This window comes from Electrophorus electricus, chromosome 13 (assembly GCF_041902795.1).
Source record: "Electrophorus electricus isolate QZ-2024a chromosome 13, ASM4190279v1, whole genome shotgun sequence".
Lineage (NCBI taxonomy): Eukaryota > Metazoa > Chordata > Actinopteri > Gymnotiformes > Gymnotidae > Electrophorus > Electrophorus electricus.
In genome coordinates this window covers 6295758-6311167 of record NC_137509.1, presented here as the reverse complement: position 1 = coordinate 6311167, position 15410 = coordinate 6295758, and the positions used below count along the sequence as shown (strand labels likewise).

Sequence of the window (15410 nt, the reverse complement as noted above, 5' to 3'; positions counted from 1 at the left end):
GCACTAATCCAACGTTGTTCTACACCAACCAGATCATGGGTAATGTAGTCCAACAACTACCTATTTCTTCATAATTTAATTCCAAAAAACTACATTATCCAATAAATGTTGCGTTCGAGAACCGTGGAAAGGCAAGGTCAGTCAGCTCTGGTGTTTTCGGGTTACTATGTAATGTGTTTTGAGCTGTGTTGTACATATTAATCCCAAAACTGTTTACAAGACCAGTATATATAGTTCATTATAAAGCTTTTGATTCGTAAGATTATAAATCGGCTTGTACACTTTTAACGATGATGGAGTAAGGCTTGACAACCACGAAATTAAAGAACGTTCGGCTCTCCCTCTCCGACTACCACCTGGAAAAACGTTTTACTCGTAGGCTGTACGGTGTTAACAGGTTTACTCCGTATTAGCTCTTAAGCAATCTAACTGGAATCAGTTGAACTACTGCACCGAGTTACTCTCTCAGTAGAAATCGGTACATTTGAGATAAGCTGTTTGAGAAGGTCTTCTTGTTTGCTTATATATCCATGTTCTTTCAACCTTCAGGAAACATGAACTATTCTAGGTTTTTGACAGCTGTGAGTGCGGCACGGAAGGCATCTCCGATCCGCCTTCTGAGTAAGAAATGGTCCACCAACCTGTGTTACAGCCCCCTACTAGGCTATGACCGGTAGAAATAGAAGCCCAAGTAGTGACAAAAATTCATTTAAGTGGACTGAAATATGAATGGATTTTTCCTTTTCTTACACCTGTTCCGTTTATCGTGCGCCTGCAGCTGAGCTCCAGCAGCGCTCTCCGCCCTCCCTGATTTCTCTAGCCGGTGGGGCACCGAACCCCAATACGTTCCCCTTTCACTCCGCCACCATTAAAATGAAGAATGGAGAAGAAATTGTCTTTGATGAAACGATCATGAAACGGGCTTTGCAGTATTCTGGATCTTATGGGTAAATCCGCCACATCGTTACATAATGTATATATAACACAGAATGGAGCCTTATAGTTTGTGCAGTGCTTCTTCTGCTATTTTGAATGATGTCTAAATGTTAAACATGAAAAACCCAAAACAAGTCATTTAGTGAGTTTGCTGCATGATTAGACTTATTTGTCAATTGAAAGCTTGACAAATGTTCCACATATTCATGGCTATGTCTTTCTGGTTGGGTCGTTGTGTGGTGGGAAGTAGCTATAGCTTGACCTATGAAGTAAAGCGTCACGTCTATTTGTCTGCATGTTAGTATCCCAGAGCTGCTCACATGGATGAGGGAACTCCAGAGGAGGCTGCATAACCCTCCCACAATGGGCTACAGCCCAGAGAGAGGCCAGATGGAGCTATGTGTCACTACAGGCAGCCAGGAGGGACTCTGTAAAGTACGCCTTCTCTCACAGTGGCATCAGCTTACCCAGCTGGGTTTCAGCAAACACAAGCCTGCAAAGTCTTGTAGCTCATATATACTGCAGATCTGAAGTTTGGAAGCAAAACTAACTGTTTAATAATAAAAATTTACTTTTTTTATGAAGATATAATTATGTCTTTATTAATGTAAAATCAAAGGGGTTTTAACTTTTTTAATTTGTTTTGCTGAAATTTGACATATTCAGGTAATCCTTTCATGAAGTTTATGCTGGTATCTAATTGGTATGGCACGCCAAGCCTTTCTAAGTTTGTCTAGAAGTCCTTTTTGAATCATGCGATATAGTTTTCTCTCAAGTTCATCCAGCTGGTGAGATATCTGGTGACTGTGGGCCAGGCCGGTTTCCATAACACACTTTCCACTTCATTCGTGCTTAAATATTTCATATTTCATTTTAAAATATGTTTAGGATCATTGTCCGGCTGCATAGTAAAGTTCTGTCTGACTATTCTCAGTCTGATGAATATGTATGATTTGTAGTGATAGGTTTGGCTTGTAGTGATCATTGTGAACTGACTGAGTGAGCACACTGTGAATACCCCTCCAGGTGACCTTACTATGATGCTTGTTGAAAGAGAACTGTGTTCTTCAGTAAGTTATTTACTGTATCTTCATTGCCACTACTGGTAGCTCATCTTGTTTGTGCAAATCCTCCAGTGTTTCTGCACCTTAAACCTGTTGGTATTTAACCACCTGTGCTCTGTGTGAGTGATGTTAACTTATATATATAAAGTAACCAATAAATCAACAGTCTCCTGTTTTATTTTTCATTAAAGGTTTTTGAGATGCTTGTCAGTCCTGGTGACAATGTCCTTCTTGATACACCCACATACCCAGGCACTTTGGCTGCGGTAAGAGTCTTTCCTTATGAATGCTCTGGGACCAGCCCTGTGATATTTTCTGTGAAGCTTAAGGTCAGGGCCTGCTTAGTGCGAACAGCCCATATTTAAAACAAGCCCCTTGTTCCTGCACTGAACATTACTCATGGCTGCTTCCCTTCACCCACAGCTCCAGCCATTGGGCTGTTCCATCATAAATGTCCCCAGTGATCAGCATGGTATGATCCCAGAAGGCCTGAGGGACATTCTGGCCCAGTGGGACCCTGCAGATTCACAGAGACCTGGCAGCACCGTGCCCAGTGTCCTCTACACCATCCCCAATGGAGGCAATCCCACAGGCGCCTCTATGACCTTTGAGAGGAAACAGGAGATCTATAAGGTTCTGGTTCCAGGTCGAAGCAGTGAACTGAATACGCATATTATGCCCCTGTGGCCCATAATGCAAACACAGTTCTCTATATATTATAGTCCACTGATTTAAGTAGCATAAAAGTACTGGAGCAGATGAACAAAATCTTAAGTAAAATGATCAGATGTTCAGTTCAGTACACAGTAATTTGTAATTAGTGACTGCATAGGCATTAACATACACCAGGTATCGTCCCTGGTGATGCACTGCAAGAACAACTACAACAGACTCCAGATGCCACGTCTGGAATCAGTTCTAGATATTTTCTTAGCTTTCATGTACATTGATTAATGATACAGCCATGAAAGAGTTCAGCAGCCAGCTATCCACTTAAGATAGTTTTTATCCCCTAAAATAGAAATGCTATATATATATGGCCATATGGACATGCTTACCCTCAAATTAAAGTGAGCCTGCACTTCATTGCCATTTTTCAAGTTTTATGTGTTTTCCATCTACAGCTGGCAAGAAAGTATGACTTTCTTATCATCGAGGATGACCCATATTATTTCCTGCAGTTTCAAAAGGTACATATTGGTTTAATGGTCTGTTAGACCTATTTGTGTGGTGTTAGTAATTATTTTATTGCTGCTATCTACATGATCTGATAACCTCTGTAATGTTGAACAGATAAGATGATGGCCACTGTTTATGTTCTGCTTGATCAAACACATAGTCTGGTTTTAAATAAATTTTAAATAGATTCAATAATCTGGTTTTAAATTGTTTTTAGATAGATTAATAGTCTGGATTTAAAAACATTTTAAATAGTCTGGTTTTCTTTCTCCAGCCATGGGCTCCTACATTTCTCTCAATAGATGTTGATGGACGCGTTATACGAACCGACTCCATTTCCAAAATCCTGTCATCGGGGTAAGCGTGTGTCTCTCTGTGGGTATGTCTGTGTTTTCAATATATTTGTGAGCAAATAATGTTTCCAGTAGCCTGAGGTGATGAGGAAGTGAATATATCATCCAAAAATGAATGCATATATAAAACATTAATGACTCCAATCTTAACTGCATGTCTGCTGAATAGAACCAGTTGTGAGCTGTAATTCACATAATATAAGCTCATAGTTATATCCATTTGTAAATATGTGCTGTCATTTATAAATATATACATATTTGTACACATTAGTGTCTGGATGAAATGGTGTAAGCATGTTTGCAGGTTAAGGGTCGGTTTCGTCACAGGGCCGAAGCCGTTAGTGGACCGTGTGGTTCTTCACATCCAAGCTTCCACCATGCACACCAGCACCTTTACCCAGGTCAGCACACTACTCTCTCACTCTCGTTCTCTATGTGGCCTTCACACTTTCTCTCAGAAACAGCGCTATTCATAACTTGTGAGTATTGATGCTGTTCCTCCCCACAGCAGGGCCTCAGCATCAGCACTAGTGCTGGTGAAGGTACTTGACTTGTAATCAGAAATTTGCTGGTTCAAGTCCCACCACTGCTAAGTGGCCTCTGTTGGGCTCCTGAGCAAGGCCCTAATGTCCTTTAATGTGTGCCCACTAGTTGAATTTGCACCAATCTATAGCATAAGCATATAGCATAAGCTGACCATTTTACATTGGTCAGTTTAAAAATAGGAGGAGAACTGGGAATCAACCTTATCTTCAGCTTTTCTTCAGTATTACACTATTACAACAACAACAACAATAATAATAATAATAATAATAATAATAATAATAATAATAACGAAAAGGGAATTGATGGTCTCTCCTCTCCATTCCTTTCCTCTTCTGTCCAGCTCATGATTTCTGAGCTCCTGCACAGCTGGGGCCAGGATGGCTTCTTAAAGCACATTGATGGGTGAGTCTGAAAGCAGTCGTACTGTATTTCAGCCTTACAATAAAGGCTTACATTTGTTCTCACTTGAGACCTGCTGCTTAAATTCCAGTGGTCTGTGTCTACACCTGGATCTAAGGTTGCTTAGTGCGGACCTCAGTGACTGAGGTTGTGATTAAACTTACCAGTGCAGTAGATCTCTGACAGCAGAGCTGGGCATCACTGGTCTAAAATTAGTTGGACTGGTTTAAACAGTGTGCTCAACCCTCCAAACACAGCCAGACACTGACATAGTCTTTACAGTATAGTTGACACTCATATACAGTGGTGTGAAAAAGTGTTTGCCCCCTTCCTGATATCTTTTTTTTTTGCATGTTTGTCACAAATGTTTCAGATCATCAAACAAATTTAAATATTAGACAAAGATAACACAAGTAAACACAAAATGCAGTTTTTAAATTAAGGTTTTTATTATTAAGGGGGAAAAAATCCAAACCTACATGGCCCTGTGTGAAAAAGTGATTGCCCCCCTGTTAAAACATAAATTAACTGTAGTTTATCACATCTTGGGAAAGCTAAGTTTAATTTCTCTAGCCACACCCAGGCCTGATTACTGCCACACCTATGCTCAATCAAGAAATCACTTAAATAGGACCTGCCTGACAAAGTGAAGTAGATAAAAAAAAGATCCTTAAAAGCTAGACATTATGCTGGAAAAGGTTATAAAGCCATTTCTAAAGCTTTGGGACTCCAGTGAACCACAGTGAGAGCCATTATCCACAAATGGCGAAAACATGGAACAGTGGTGAACCTTCCCAAGAGTGGCTGGCTGACCAAAATTACCCCAAGAGGTCCCAAAAGACCCTACAACATCCAAAGAACTCCAGGCCTCACTTGCTTTAGTTAAGGTCAGTGTTCATGATTCCACCATAAGAAAGAGACTGGGCAAAAATGGCCTGCATGGCAGAGTTCCAAGTCAAAAACCACTGCTGAGCAAAAAGAACATTTAAAGGCTTGTCTCAGTTTTGCCAGAAAGCATCTTGATGATCCTCAAGACTTTTGGGAATATACTCTGTGGCCTGATGAGTTGAACTTTTGGTTGAACTTTTTGGAAGGTGTATGTCCCATTACATCTGTCGTAAAAGTAACACAGCATTTCAGATAAGGAACATCATACCAACTGTAAAATATGGTGGTAGTATGATGGTCTGGGGCTGTTTTGCTGCTTCAGGACCTGGAAGACTTGCTGTGGTAAATGGAACCATGAATTCTGCTGTCTACCAAAAAATCCTGAAAGAGAATGTCCAGCCAACTGTTCATGACCTCAGGTTGAAGCACACTTGGGTTCTGCAGCAGGACAATGATCCAAAACACACCAGCAAGTCCACCTTGGAATGGCTTAAGAAAAAAAAAATGAAGACTTGAGTGGCCTAATCAAAGCCCTGACCTGAATTTGATTGAGATGCTGTGACATAACCTTAAAAAGGCAGTTCATGCTCGAAGACCCTCCAATGTGGCTGAATTACAACAATTCTGCAAAGATGAGTGGGCCAAAATTCCTCCACAGCACTGTAAAATACTCATTGTCAGTTATCGCAAATGCATGATTGCAATTGTCGCTGCTAAGGGTGGCCCAACCAGTTATTGGGTTTAGGGGGCAATCAGGTTTTCACACAGGGTCATGTAGGTTTGGATTTTTGTTCCCTTTAATAATAAAAACCATTTAAAAACTGCATTTTGTGTTTTGTCTAATAGTTACATTTATTTGATCTGAAACTTAAGTGTGACAAAATAAAAAATCAGGAAGGGGGCAAACACTCCCCGCCCACCACCACTGTATACCCTGAATGGCCCCTTTATTAGACATCTTGTTGCAGGTGTTGAAATCATTCTGCAGGAATCTTGGCCCATGCAGAGAGGATATCTTCTAGCAGTTGCAAATTAGATGGAAATACTGACATCCTATGAACAGTCCATTCTACTTTATCCCAGTGATGCTGTATAAGATTAAGATCTGGGGCCTGTGAAGGCCAGGAAAGCAAACAAAACTCACTGTCATGTTCAGAGGACCCATTAGTCCCTGGAAGGGGTGCCAACAAATCAATCCACACATCACTACTCCACCTCCACCAGCCCGAACTCAACAACTGACAGGAAAGGCTCATTCATTCATGCTGCTTGTGCCAAATTCTGACCTTCCTATCTGCATGGTGTAACAGAAATCTTGATCTTGAGTCATCTGACAAGGTGATGTTTTTCCACTACTGTGAATGCCCATCCATGCTATAGAATGATAAGTTGTGGGTTTGGACACATTAGTTGGAGCACCTGAATTGTATTTGGCTGCAATTTGCTTGACTGTGCATGGCTTGTTTGCCAGAATGACCTTGGAAAAGGATCCCCTTTTTGCTGGATGTTTTTCCTAGATCAAACCATTCTCTGTACACCCTCAACACTGTTGCTTGAGAAAAACCCACAAGATTGGCAGTTTTTGAAATTCTGGCCCTGGCTTGTCCAGCACCGAGGCCATGCCTCATTAATCTATCACCGTTGACCATGCCTCATTAGTCTGTCACCGTTGACCATCCCTCATTAGTCTGTCACCATTGACCATGCCTCATTAGTCTGTCACCGTTGACCATCCCTCATTAGTCTATAACTGATGACCATGTCTCATTTGAAGTTGTTCAGATTGCTTGAGTTTCCCACTCTAAGGTGGATTCGCACTGAAACTGAACCACTGTAAATTTGCTCATCTGATTTTATGCTGCACTCTGTGATCACCTGTCTAATTTCCACATAGGGAAGCTGCAATTGTGAAAGGGCAGGTGTCCCTAATAAAGTGGCCATTATGTGTATGCAAGACAAATATTGGGTATATGAGACAACTGCAAAACATTAGCTAACTATGATAAAACCCTTATTGTTTATGATGATCTTACATATCCAAACCTATTTTCTTGAATGCAGTATTGATTTGTTTGAACTGAAATTACATTCTGATGTAGTTTCCAAAACTGCCCAGCAGTAAATAATCTGACGCAGCCATTCTGATGGTGGGAATTTCTTTTGTTCTTCAGGGTTGTGGAGTTCTATAGATCCCAGAGGAATGCAATGCTCTCTTCAGCAGACAAGTGGCTTAAAGGTTTGTTTCTTTTCCCTGGTTGTTGCAGACTGACTTCAGAGCTTCTGTCCATGCATCCAGTCAGGCCACCTTACCTTTCAACATCTCATTCCTGGGTCATGCTCAGAATGAAACATTATTCTCTCAGCAGTTTTATTATGGGGGAGTCATAGCTGAGGTGTTGTATCTTAATTAAAACCATTTTTATTTTTGAAAGGTTTTGTAAGTCTGGTTTTCACCTTCCTGATTTGACTATGGGAAATTTGAAAGTCAAGCCAAGTTGTATAGTTGTTTACAGTCCAACTATAGGCCATAATATTTCACTCCTAGCTGTGCTGTAATTTACTTTCTTGTGTGTGTGTGTGCATGTATGTGGGTGTGTGGGTATCTTTGTGTGTTTTCTCAGATTTAGCAGAGTGGCATGCACCAGCAGCTGGCATGTTCCTGTGGATTAAATTAAAGGGCATTAAAGATACACAGAAGCTTATAATGGAAAAAGCACTTGAGAAAGAGGTACACTACACACATACATGTGCCCATTAACATGCTTGCACACACATGCAGACACACAATCACATGTGCGCACTAATGTGCATGTACATATACATGCACACAAAGAGCTTAATATGACATGCTCCATAGAAATTACTCATATAAGTGAATTTCAATAAAATTTTATAAAAACACCCAAATCCACACAATCACCCTTAGAAAAATAAGAGAAAAAAGTTAGGAAATGACTAACTTGCAGTAAACCACATGGAATAAGTAATATGCACAATTAAAGCCAAATCCAAGCTTATCTTTATTTCCCTTTTCCAAGGGATAATGTTTAAATGTTCTGAATATCATGCACAGGGTTTAATAAACTGAAATTATAAATAGTGTGTGTGTGCGCGCATGCGTGCATGCCTGAAAATTAACCACCATGCATCTAGGCAAAGATCCTGTGTATGAGCAGAATGTTTCATCACCTCCCACACACACACACACACACTCTCTTGTACAGATGCCAGCCTCATTGGTTGGTTGCACTTAGAAAAGGGCATGGAGTACAATAGGCTGTTCTTACCATTTGCAGACTGCACAGTTATTTTCCACAAATTAAATTCCCAGTAAAACAGCCCTTCAGCTTGTGAGTATCAGTATATGTTCTGTTCAGACTTGACATGATTCAGAATAGAGAGAGTCAATCTTATAAAAAGCAGATTATGACCAGGATCTGAAGAATTATATTCTGTAAACTATAGTACTGCACAGAAGAAGAAGTTGTCAAGTAATGGTGTAGAGTAGGCTGCAGCACAAGATCTATTTAGTCTGTCTATTAATCTTAATACTTGTTTAAATTTTATTTTTAAAAACCCTTTCACTTAGGTGCTTCTTGTGCCTGGAGGGGTGTTTAACATATGCAGCTCCGATCCCTGCCCCTATGTGAGAGCTGCCTTCTCTCTGTCCACACCACAACAGATCGATGAGGTATTACAGCCATACACAGAGGTGCATGCGTAGTCATTCTTAACACACACACATGGAGCTCTCTACCCACCTTTCTCTTTCTCTTTCACTCACTCCCCCCTCACCCCATGTATATACACACACAGTACCTTTCATACACATATACAAAACATTACACCAAAATTAAGCCTTCATTGCAGTTTATTTTCCTCTTTTTCAACAGGCTTTTAAGAGACTCTCAGTACTTATCAAGGAAGCTTTGTGATAACTGAATTCTTACAAAAGATAAGATCTTTTTCATTGCCAGAGACTGGTTTTGCACAGATGCTAAGTCTCGTTGTTATCTGCCTCTTAATACAGTGGCTGCACTGAATGTTTCTTTTTGCAGCAACTGCACTGAGACATTTTGTCCTACATTTTAACTACAAGACCACTACAAGGTCTTACTGTCTTTTGGATTAAAAGATGCAATAAATAAAAAGAGTCAAAGCCAAAAAATAAGTCTGATATCATCAGTTACATAGAATTTGCATGTATGCATTGGTTGGGCATGTTTATTTTTAAAAGCAATCAATTTTCCTATGTTGGAAAGGTTTACTTGTTTTTATTGATTCATCAGTTACCTAAAGCCTTCCATTTGTAAACATGCATGATGGTTGCATCATTTTAGCTGGAAAGACAAGGTTCTTACCACACATCCTTAAAATGAAATTTGAGATCCAATCTATAGTTGGAAGGAAATGGCAAAAGTACAGTTACAGATCAACCAGACAGCGGTGGTGAATATTTTGGGGTACTGTAGTATGGGGATTTGTTTGTTTTGTTTTTGGAGTGAAGGTGGAACTTTGGACCATGGCAGTAACTAGAGGAAGAGCCTGTAACAAGTGATTAAAAGCAGCAAACCCAATTTGAGATTTCTCCCCAGAAAATTAAAGCAACATAGCTTTCATACTTCTGGTAACTTTAGATAAATTATGTAGATTTTCTAAAATGGCTCGTTTCATACTTGGTGCTCAAAATAATTCTGCATTTAAGGCCCCAGCTATAAATATCCATATTATTTAATATATATATCCTTAAGTTAAATATAAACAAAGTAATTTTTTGACCAAGGGCAATTTAATAGAAAATCTAAATTTAAAAAAATTTTTTTTTTTTACTTAGCCATCACTAAATAATTTATGCTGGAACAACCCATACAGGTGAGAGGCCATTTCAAAGTACACGAAATCCGGTTTAATAGGGATAAAAGACAAAGTCTGTATTCACTGCCAAGACTCGCGGTGCCAAGTCCCAGAGTGCAGTCAGAAACAAGGAGCTGGGGACGGACATAGACCCTAATAAAACGAGCCAGGTTCGGTACATGCTCAGAAGAGACCGTCCTAGATTCATCCAGCCATAGCAGAGCCTTTGCGAGCTCTGAAGTCAAGGAGTGAATCGGATTTGCCGATTACCCCAACACAGGACTCTGTGTGTTGGCTTTCCCCCCACCCAAGAGGATTGTTCCTCGAACAAAAAGTATTGATTTCGATGAACAATGCGGTAAGTGGAACCGGCAAGTCCCAAAGCTCAACGCTCTACGTTCAAAACCCTCGCTGGCTATGGACGGTGACTGAGGCTAGATTGTCTCTTTTTTATATTTAAGTCTAGGTACCAAAATGTATTATTAAGGTTGTCCTTCTGTTAGCAACGAAATCTGCTACCGTCAACTTTGCTTATTTTCCGTCTGTGATGTTTATTTTTCTAGACATTGTGTACTGTGTAAACACCGGTATTTGAACAGCTAGTGGTTTAGACAGAGCCTTTTGCCTTTTTTGGTCATCGGCTGACTAGCTTAGCGAGTTTAGTTAGCTAGCTAGCTATCGAGTAAGCTAATTAGTCAACTAACTTGGGATGTTATGCGTTTAGTTCAGTTTATGCTGGCCTCAAGACAATCACTTATGTATAAATATATATTAAGGAGAAAGTGTTGAAAATGGCAACGATGTGAAAACTGTCTAAACTAGCTAGCTATATAAACTAGCTAACCTGGCTATCCCTAAACTGTTAACGGATTTTAACCGTTAAGAGGACACTGCTTAGTGCTTTACCTAATAAAACTTACTTTGTGTATCATGCCATACACACACACTTTAATAATTTCATAGTTCTCCACACTTCTTATTAATAATACAAACTGCATGTTTAGGTTGGAGCATTTCTGATGTAGCTAGCTAGCAAGTATAGCTAGAATAACAAACGACTATCGGCGGACTTATTGTTGCAGTGAAAAATTCTAAAAAGCCGCAATTAAGTAAACCTTTTAGTTCATACCTATTATAAGGAACAGGCGAAATGGGAGTGCTAGCGTGCTCCATCAGACTCAAGCAGGCGACTGTGAATGCTGTTTTAACAGGAGCAAATAACAGCTTGTTTTCTCTCCTACAGCGGAACTACTGAAGAACAGAGGATCACAAATGTCAACCATTTACTCTCCGTTTGCTCGGCTACCTCCAGATAGCTTGTTAGCGTAATGAAGACCAGAGTGGAATAACATTTAATCTCAGGGGTTAGTACAGAAAGCCGGTGAAAATGAAAGGGGCAAACGGATACACTTTAGTTTATTTGGCGTCTTTTATCAGCTTCGGCACCGCAGGTGCCTTGAACCTTTCTGTGGCGGATAGCAACGATACCCGGAAAGGAAGCGAGGGACATGGAGGCATGATCCCTGGGGTGCTAACTAAAATAAGCCAGATCATAGCCCGGGAGGGCAACTACGCTTTGATCGACTGCAATGTAACCGGTGACCCTTTTCCGGATGTTCGGTGGTTTAACTCTCACGGTCACCTTTTAGACATAGACAAAACTGGTAAGTCGATTTTCTCTGAACTTGTTCTGAATGTGAGCCCTGTAGAACAAAACAGCTGTAATAAACAGAATTTGCACAAAAAAACTGGGTATCAATTCTGCATAATAAAGGAAAACCCTGACCATTTTTGTAAGAAACTTGACAATATTGCACCCTACAACACAAGTGATCTCTACCCTCATGTATAATCTCCAGGGTTAAATAACTTTACTATTTTCCTTTGAAGAGTAAGACGAAGCTTATCTTTTGACACACTAATACCAATTGAGGGCACTCTTATAAAGCTATATTCTTCTGCACAATCCAAATCTGACGACTTCTTTTTTTTTGGCATTTTACAGACTGCTTTATTTATCATTTCATGTATTAAAATATGCACCTTGATTAATCAAGCAAGGCATGTCTGGTAGAATGTAAAGTCCACATGAGGAATGTAAACTGCATGTGTGTGAAGCATGCCCAACATGCTCTTACTTGTTCCCAAAATAGGAGTGGAGCTTTTTAGAAGGAACTAAACCTCAAAGCCATTCCTTTACACCAACAATCACGGTGTAGTTTAATTGAAGCACCTCTGACAACCTATTCAGAATAGTAATTTTGTGTGTCATGTGCAAGATTTTAATACTTTTGGATTTGTTTTCCAGTTTCCAACCATCATCCATAACCAGTCTAAACTTGCTTTACTGACATTGAGAGGAAGTGCAGGCACATGAATTGTCCTCACATCTTATTAGCAACTGCCTTTTTGCCACTAAACCAAACTTCTGGTTCAGAAAAACAGAAATGTAAATTGCAGACTTGTTTTTATATCATACCTTTTATTTATATATAGATTTTGGCAACACACATTCATCCACTCCTTGTAGTGGTGGATGAGGAGTGCTTATTAATGTATAGATTAAACAGTTAATCTACTTGGAGTACTCAAAATGACCCTAACTATAGAACTGTTGAGTTTTACAATGCAGCATTTGTATTAGATACTTTGGTCCTTGCTCCTTTGAAAGAGCCAACTGTTTTGACACTTCAGGCTCGTAAGACATCCAAAGGCCAAGATTAAACATGCTCATATTCAACATGAGTTCGTAATGCATTAATAAATTGCCATTTGCTAAGGCTTTTGCTTAAAGGTCAAGCTAAATGGACTCGGGCTCCTGGCAGTAAGTAATACAATGCAGTGGCTGCCCTGCACTATAAAGGGAATGAGTTAGAGATTCCTGGAAGCCTCTAACCAAGCATAACTACTAATCTTAAGCTCTGCTTTACAAAGGTGGCACTTATGTTAGATAAAGGACACCCATGTAGTTTCACCAATATTCCAAGCAAAAGTGGTTAAAACAACACTTTATGGAACAGTGTTTTTTTTTTTTACTCCTTTTAAAGTGAATTTGATTAGAAATTTCTTTGTTTTAATAGTGCATTAAAAGTATTTTCTTGTTGTGCTTCTACAGATGGAAAATGGTGGACTTTGGATAATGGAGTTCTGAACATCACTAGTATCACTTTCAATGACCGTGGCAAATATACTTGTGTGGCATCCAATATTCATGGCACAGCTAATTGCACAGTGACACTTCGTGTGGTCTTTACAAACGGTGACATGGGTGTATACTACATGGTTGTGTGTTTGGTGACTTTCACGATCATTATGATATTGAATGTAACTCGTCTTTGCATGATGAGCAGCCATCTTAAAAAGACAGAGAAGGCCATTAATGAGTTTTTCCGCACTGAAGGTGCAGAGAAGCTCCAGAAAGCGTTTGAGATCGCGAAACGCATTCCCATTATCACATCTGCTAAAACACTGGAGTTGGCCAAGGTCACACAGTTCAAGACCATGGAGTTTGCACGTTACATTGAGGAGTTGGCACGTAGCATTCCCCTACCTCCGCTCATCATGAATTGCCGTACTTTCATGGAGGAGATCCTTGAAGTTGTCGGGGTTGAGGAAATGAGGCACACCTTCGTTCGACAGGCGCCTGAAGGTCATGAAGGCAGTTCTCATTGTGGGGGAACTGCAGGAGGTTCAGCTCTAGGTGCCAGCAACGTTTTCACCATTCTACAGGAAAGGCAAAGAGAGCGGAGTGGGTCACCTGCCACAGATTCAGATGATGCGTCTCTCCAGGAGCAGCCTCAACAAATTGCTATTCAGGTTTCCATTCACCCACCACTGGCTGAAGCAGGCTGTAGTTTGGAGGCTCCGCCCCTTACTGAAATGCCCTCCTCTGTTCCCCCGTTGGGTCAGCTGCCTGTTGAAGCAGATTCAGAAGAGCAGGAGAAGGCGACAGAGACGGAGACAAGTGGAGCAACGTTACTAACAAGCCAAGTCATCTATGAAAGCCATGTGTAATATCCTTTATACAGGATGATTTATCTTGCTATGCATTTGCAAATAAAAACGTTACATTTTATGTTTTTCTCTGTTTATAAATGGAAAACACTCTGTTAACAGCTTTCACTATTATTTAGTTTGAGAAAACACTGAGGACCTTTTTCTTTGGTTCTTTTTTTTTTTTCTCTCATGACAATTCATGTTGAATGTATTTTGTGAGAAATGCTCAACTTAGAATATCAACCACCTCAATCAAGCACTGATTTTTGTATTTATTAAACTAACCAAAACTAGGGCTATTGATGGGTTTAGACATAATCAAATGTGTATATAGGCTACCAGTAACTAGGGCTACTGATGCATATGGGTTTTAAATAATCTTTTCATAGTATCTTAGACATGGATGTAGATTCCATTTCATATTCCGATGAATGATGATTTCAGGTATGAAGGCTAATATGCATTTGTTGTTGAACATTGTAAAAGTGTAAGACAGGCTAATTGACTTTTGTTAGGAGATTTTTGTTCCATCTTTAAATGCATGTTGCATGTTGCTGAGTTCTGAACTTGGGCTTGGAGAGTTGTTTATGACTTTCTATTAGTTTGTCAAGCTTGATATAAAGTTCAGTGTAATATCCTCCAGCCTTCATTTTGAAAGAATTATGAATTTCTTAATTAAATGACCACAGTGGACCTTACTATAATGGTCATTATCATTATTAGTGGTTTTGCTTTGAGTTGTATCGTGTTAGTATTGTGTTCTCTTCATTTCAAATGTGCAAACAGGTTTCTGCAGGTTGGGTTTTTTCCCCTTTGTTATACGTATATTTTTCACATTTACAGTTGTAAAAGGGTGTAATAATTTGGATTATTTATTATGTTTATGTACATTTCTAGAAACATGGAAGCTGAGGACGATATTTGAGAACTTCCTAGATGGTTAGAAATATGCCAACTTTCTGCAGCCTTAAAGCATTACATATGTTTCACTTTCTAAGTGGCCTGAGCACCCTTGTCCCTCTCATTCCTCAAATGCAGCTCTCCTGCTTAATGAACATGAAAAAGATTATGATGAGCTTCAGGTCGTTGTGCTCGACTGAAACTGGAGGGGACAGGTGGGCATTCTGGACTTCTCCCCTGATTTGGTGCTCTTTTTTTGTAGTGAAATAAACTACCTGTCTGCTGTGTACTTTGA

At 39.8% G+C, this 15410-nt stretch overlaps 2 protein-coding genes across 5 annotated transcripts; both read left to right on the top strand.

The window, feature by feature from the left end:
- Positions 1-55: 55 nt before the first annotated feature.
- On the top strand, positions 56-9527 carry aadat (aminoadipate aminotransferase). 4 transcript variants are annotated; one of them, XM_027022492.3, is made up of 14 exons: positions 56-136; positions 550-621; positions 779-947; positions 1239-1371; positions 2192-2266; positions 2424-2633; positions 3125-3190; positions 3454-3536; positions 3837-3933; positions 4419-4480; positions 7537-7601; positions 7987-8093; positions 8955-9056; positions 9259-9527. In XM_027022492.3, exons 1-14 carry the CDS (start codon positions 106-108, stop codon positions 9298-9300), a joined length of 1314 nt encoding a protein of 437 aa, XP_026878293.3. In that variant the 5' UTR covers positions 56-105; the 3' UTR covers positions 9301-9527. The 4 variants fall into 4 exon arrangements, with proteins under 4 accessions (XP_026878293.3, XP_026878295.2, XP_026878294.2 ...); XM_027022494.3 differs by lacking the exon at positions 56-136 and adding an exon at positions 145-375; XM_027022493.3 differs by lacking the exon at positions 56-136 and adding an exon at positions 145-382.
- A 2077-nt stretch (positions 9528-11604) lies between these two features.
- Positions 11605-15410, top strand: mfap3l (microfibril associated protein 3 like). The gene is made up of 2 exons (XM_027022496.3): positions 11605-11883; positions 13335-15410. Exons 1-2 carry the CDS (start codon positions 11607-11609, stop codon positions 14231-14233), a joined length of 1176 nt encoding a protein of 391 aa, XP_026878297.2. The 5' UTR covers positions 11605-11606; the 3' UTR covers positions 14234-15410.

Bases quoted from the DNA above. Each gene is read 5' to 3' on its own strand.
- aadat (XM_027022492.3), top strand. From the start codon at position 106: ATGTTGCGTTCGAGAACCGTGGAAAGGCAAG. The intron at 2,634-3,124 runs GTTCTGGTTCCA...TTCCATCTACAG, and splicing joins GGAAACAGGAGATCTATAAG to CTGGCAAGAAAGTATGACTT. The intron at 3,934-4,418 runs GTCAGCACACTA...TCTTCTGTCCAG, and splicing joins ACACCAGCACCTTTACCCAG to CTCATGATTTCTGAGCTCCT.
- mfap3l (XM_027022496.3), top strand. From the start codon at position 11,607: ATGAAAGGGGCAAACGGATACACTTTAGTTTATTTGGCGTCTTTTATC. The intron at 11,884-13,334 runs GTAAGTCGATTT...GTGCTTCTACAG, and splicing joins TTTAGACATAGACAAAACTG to ATGGAAAATGGTGGACTTTG.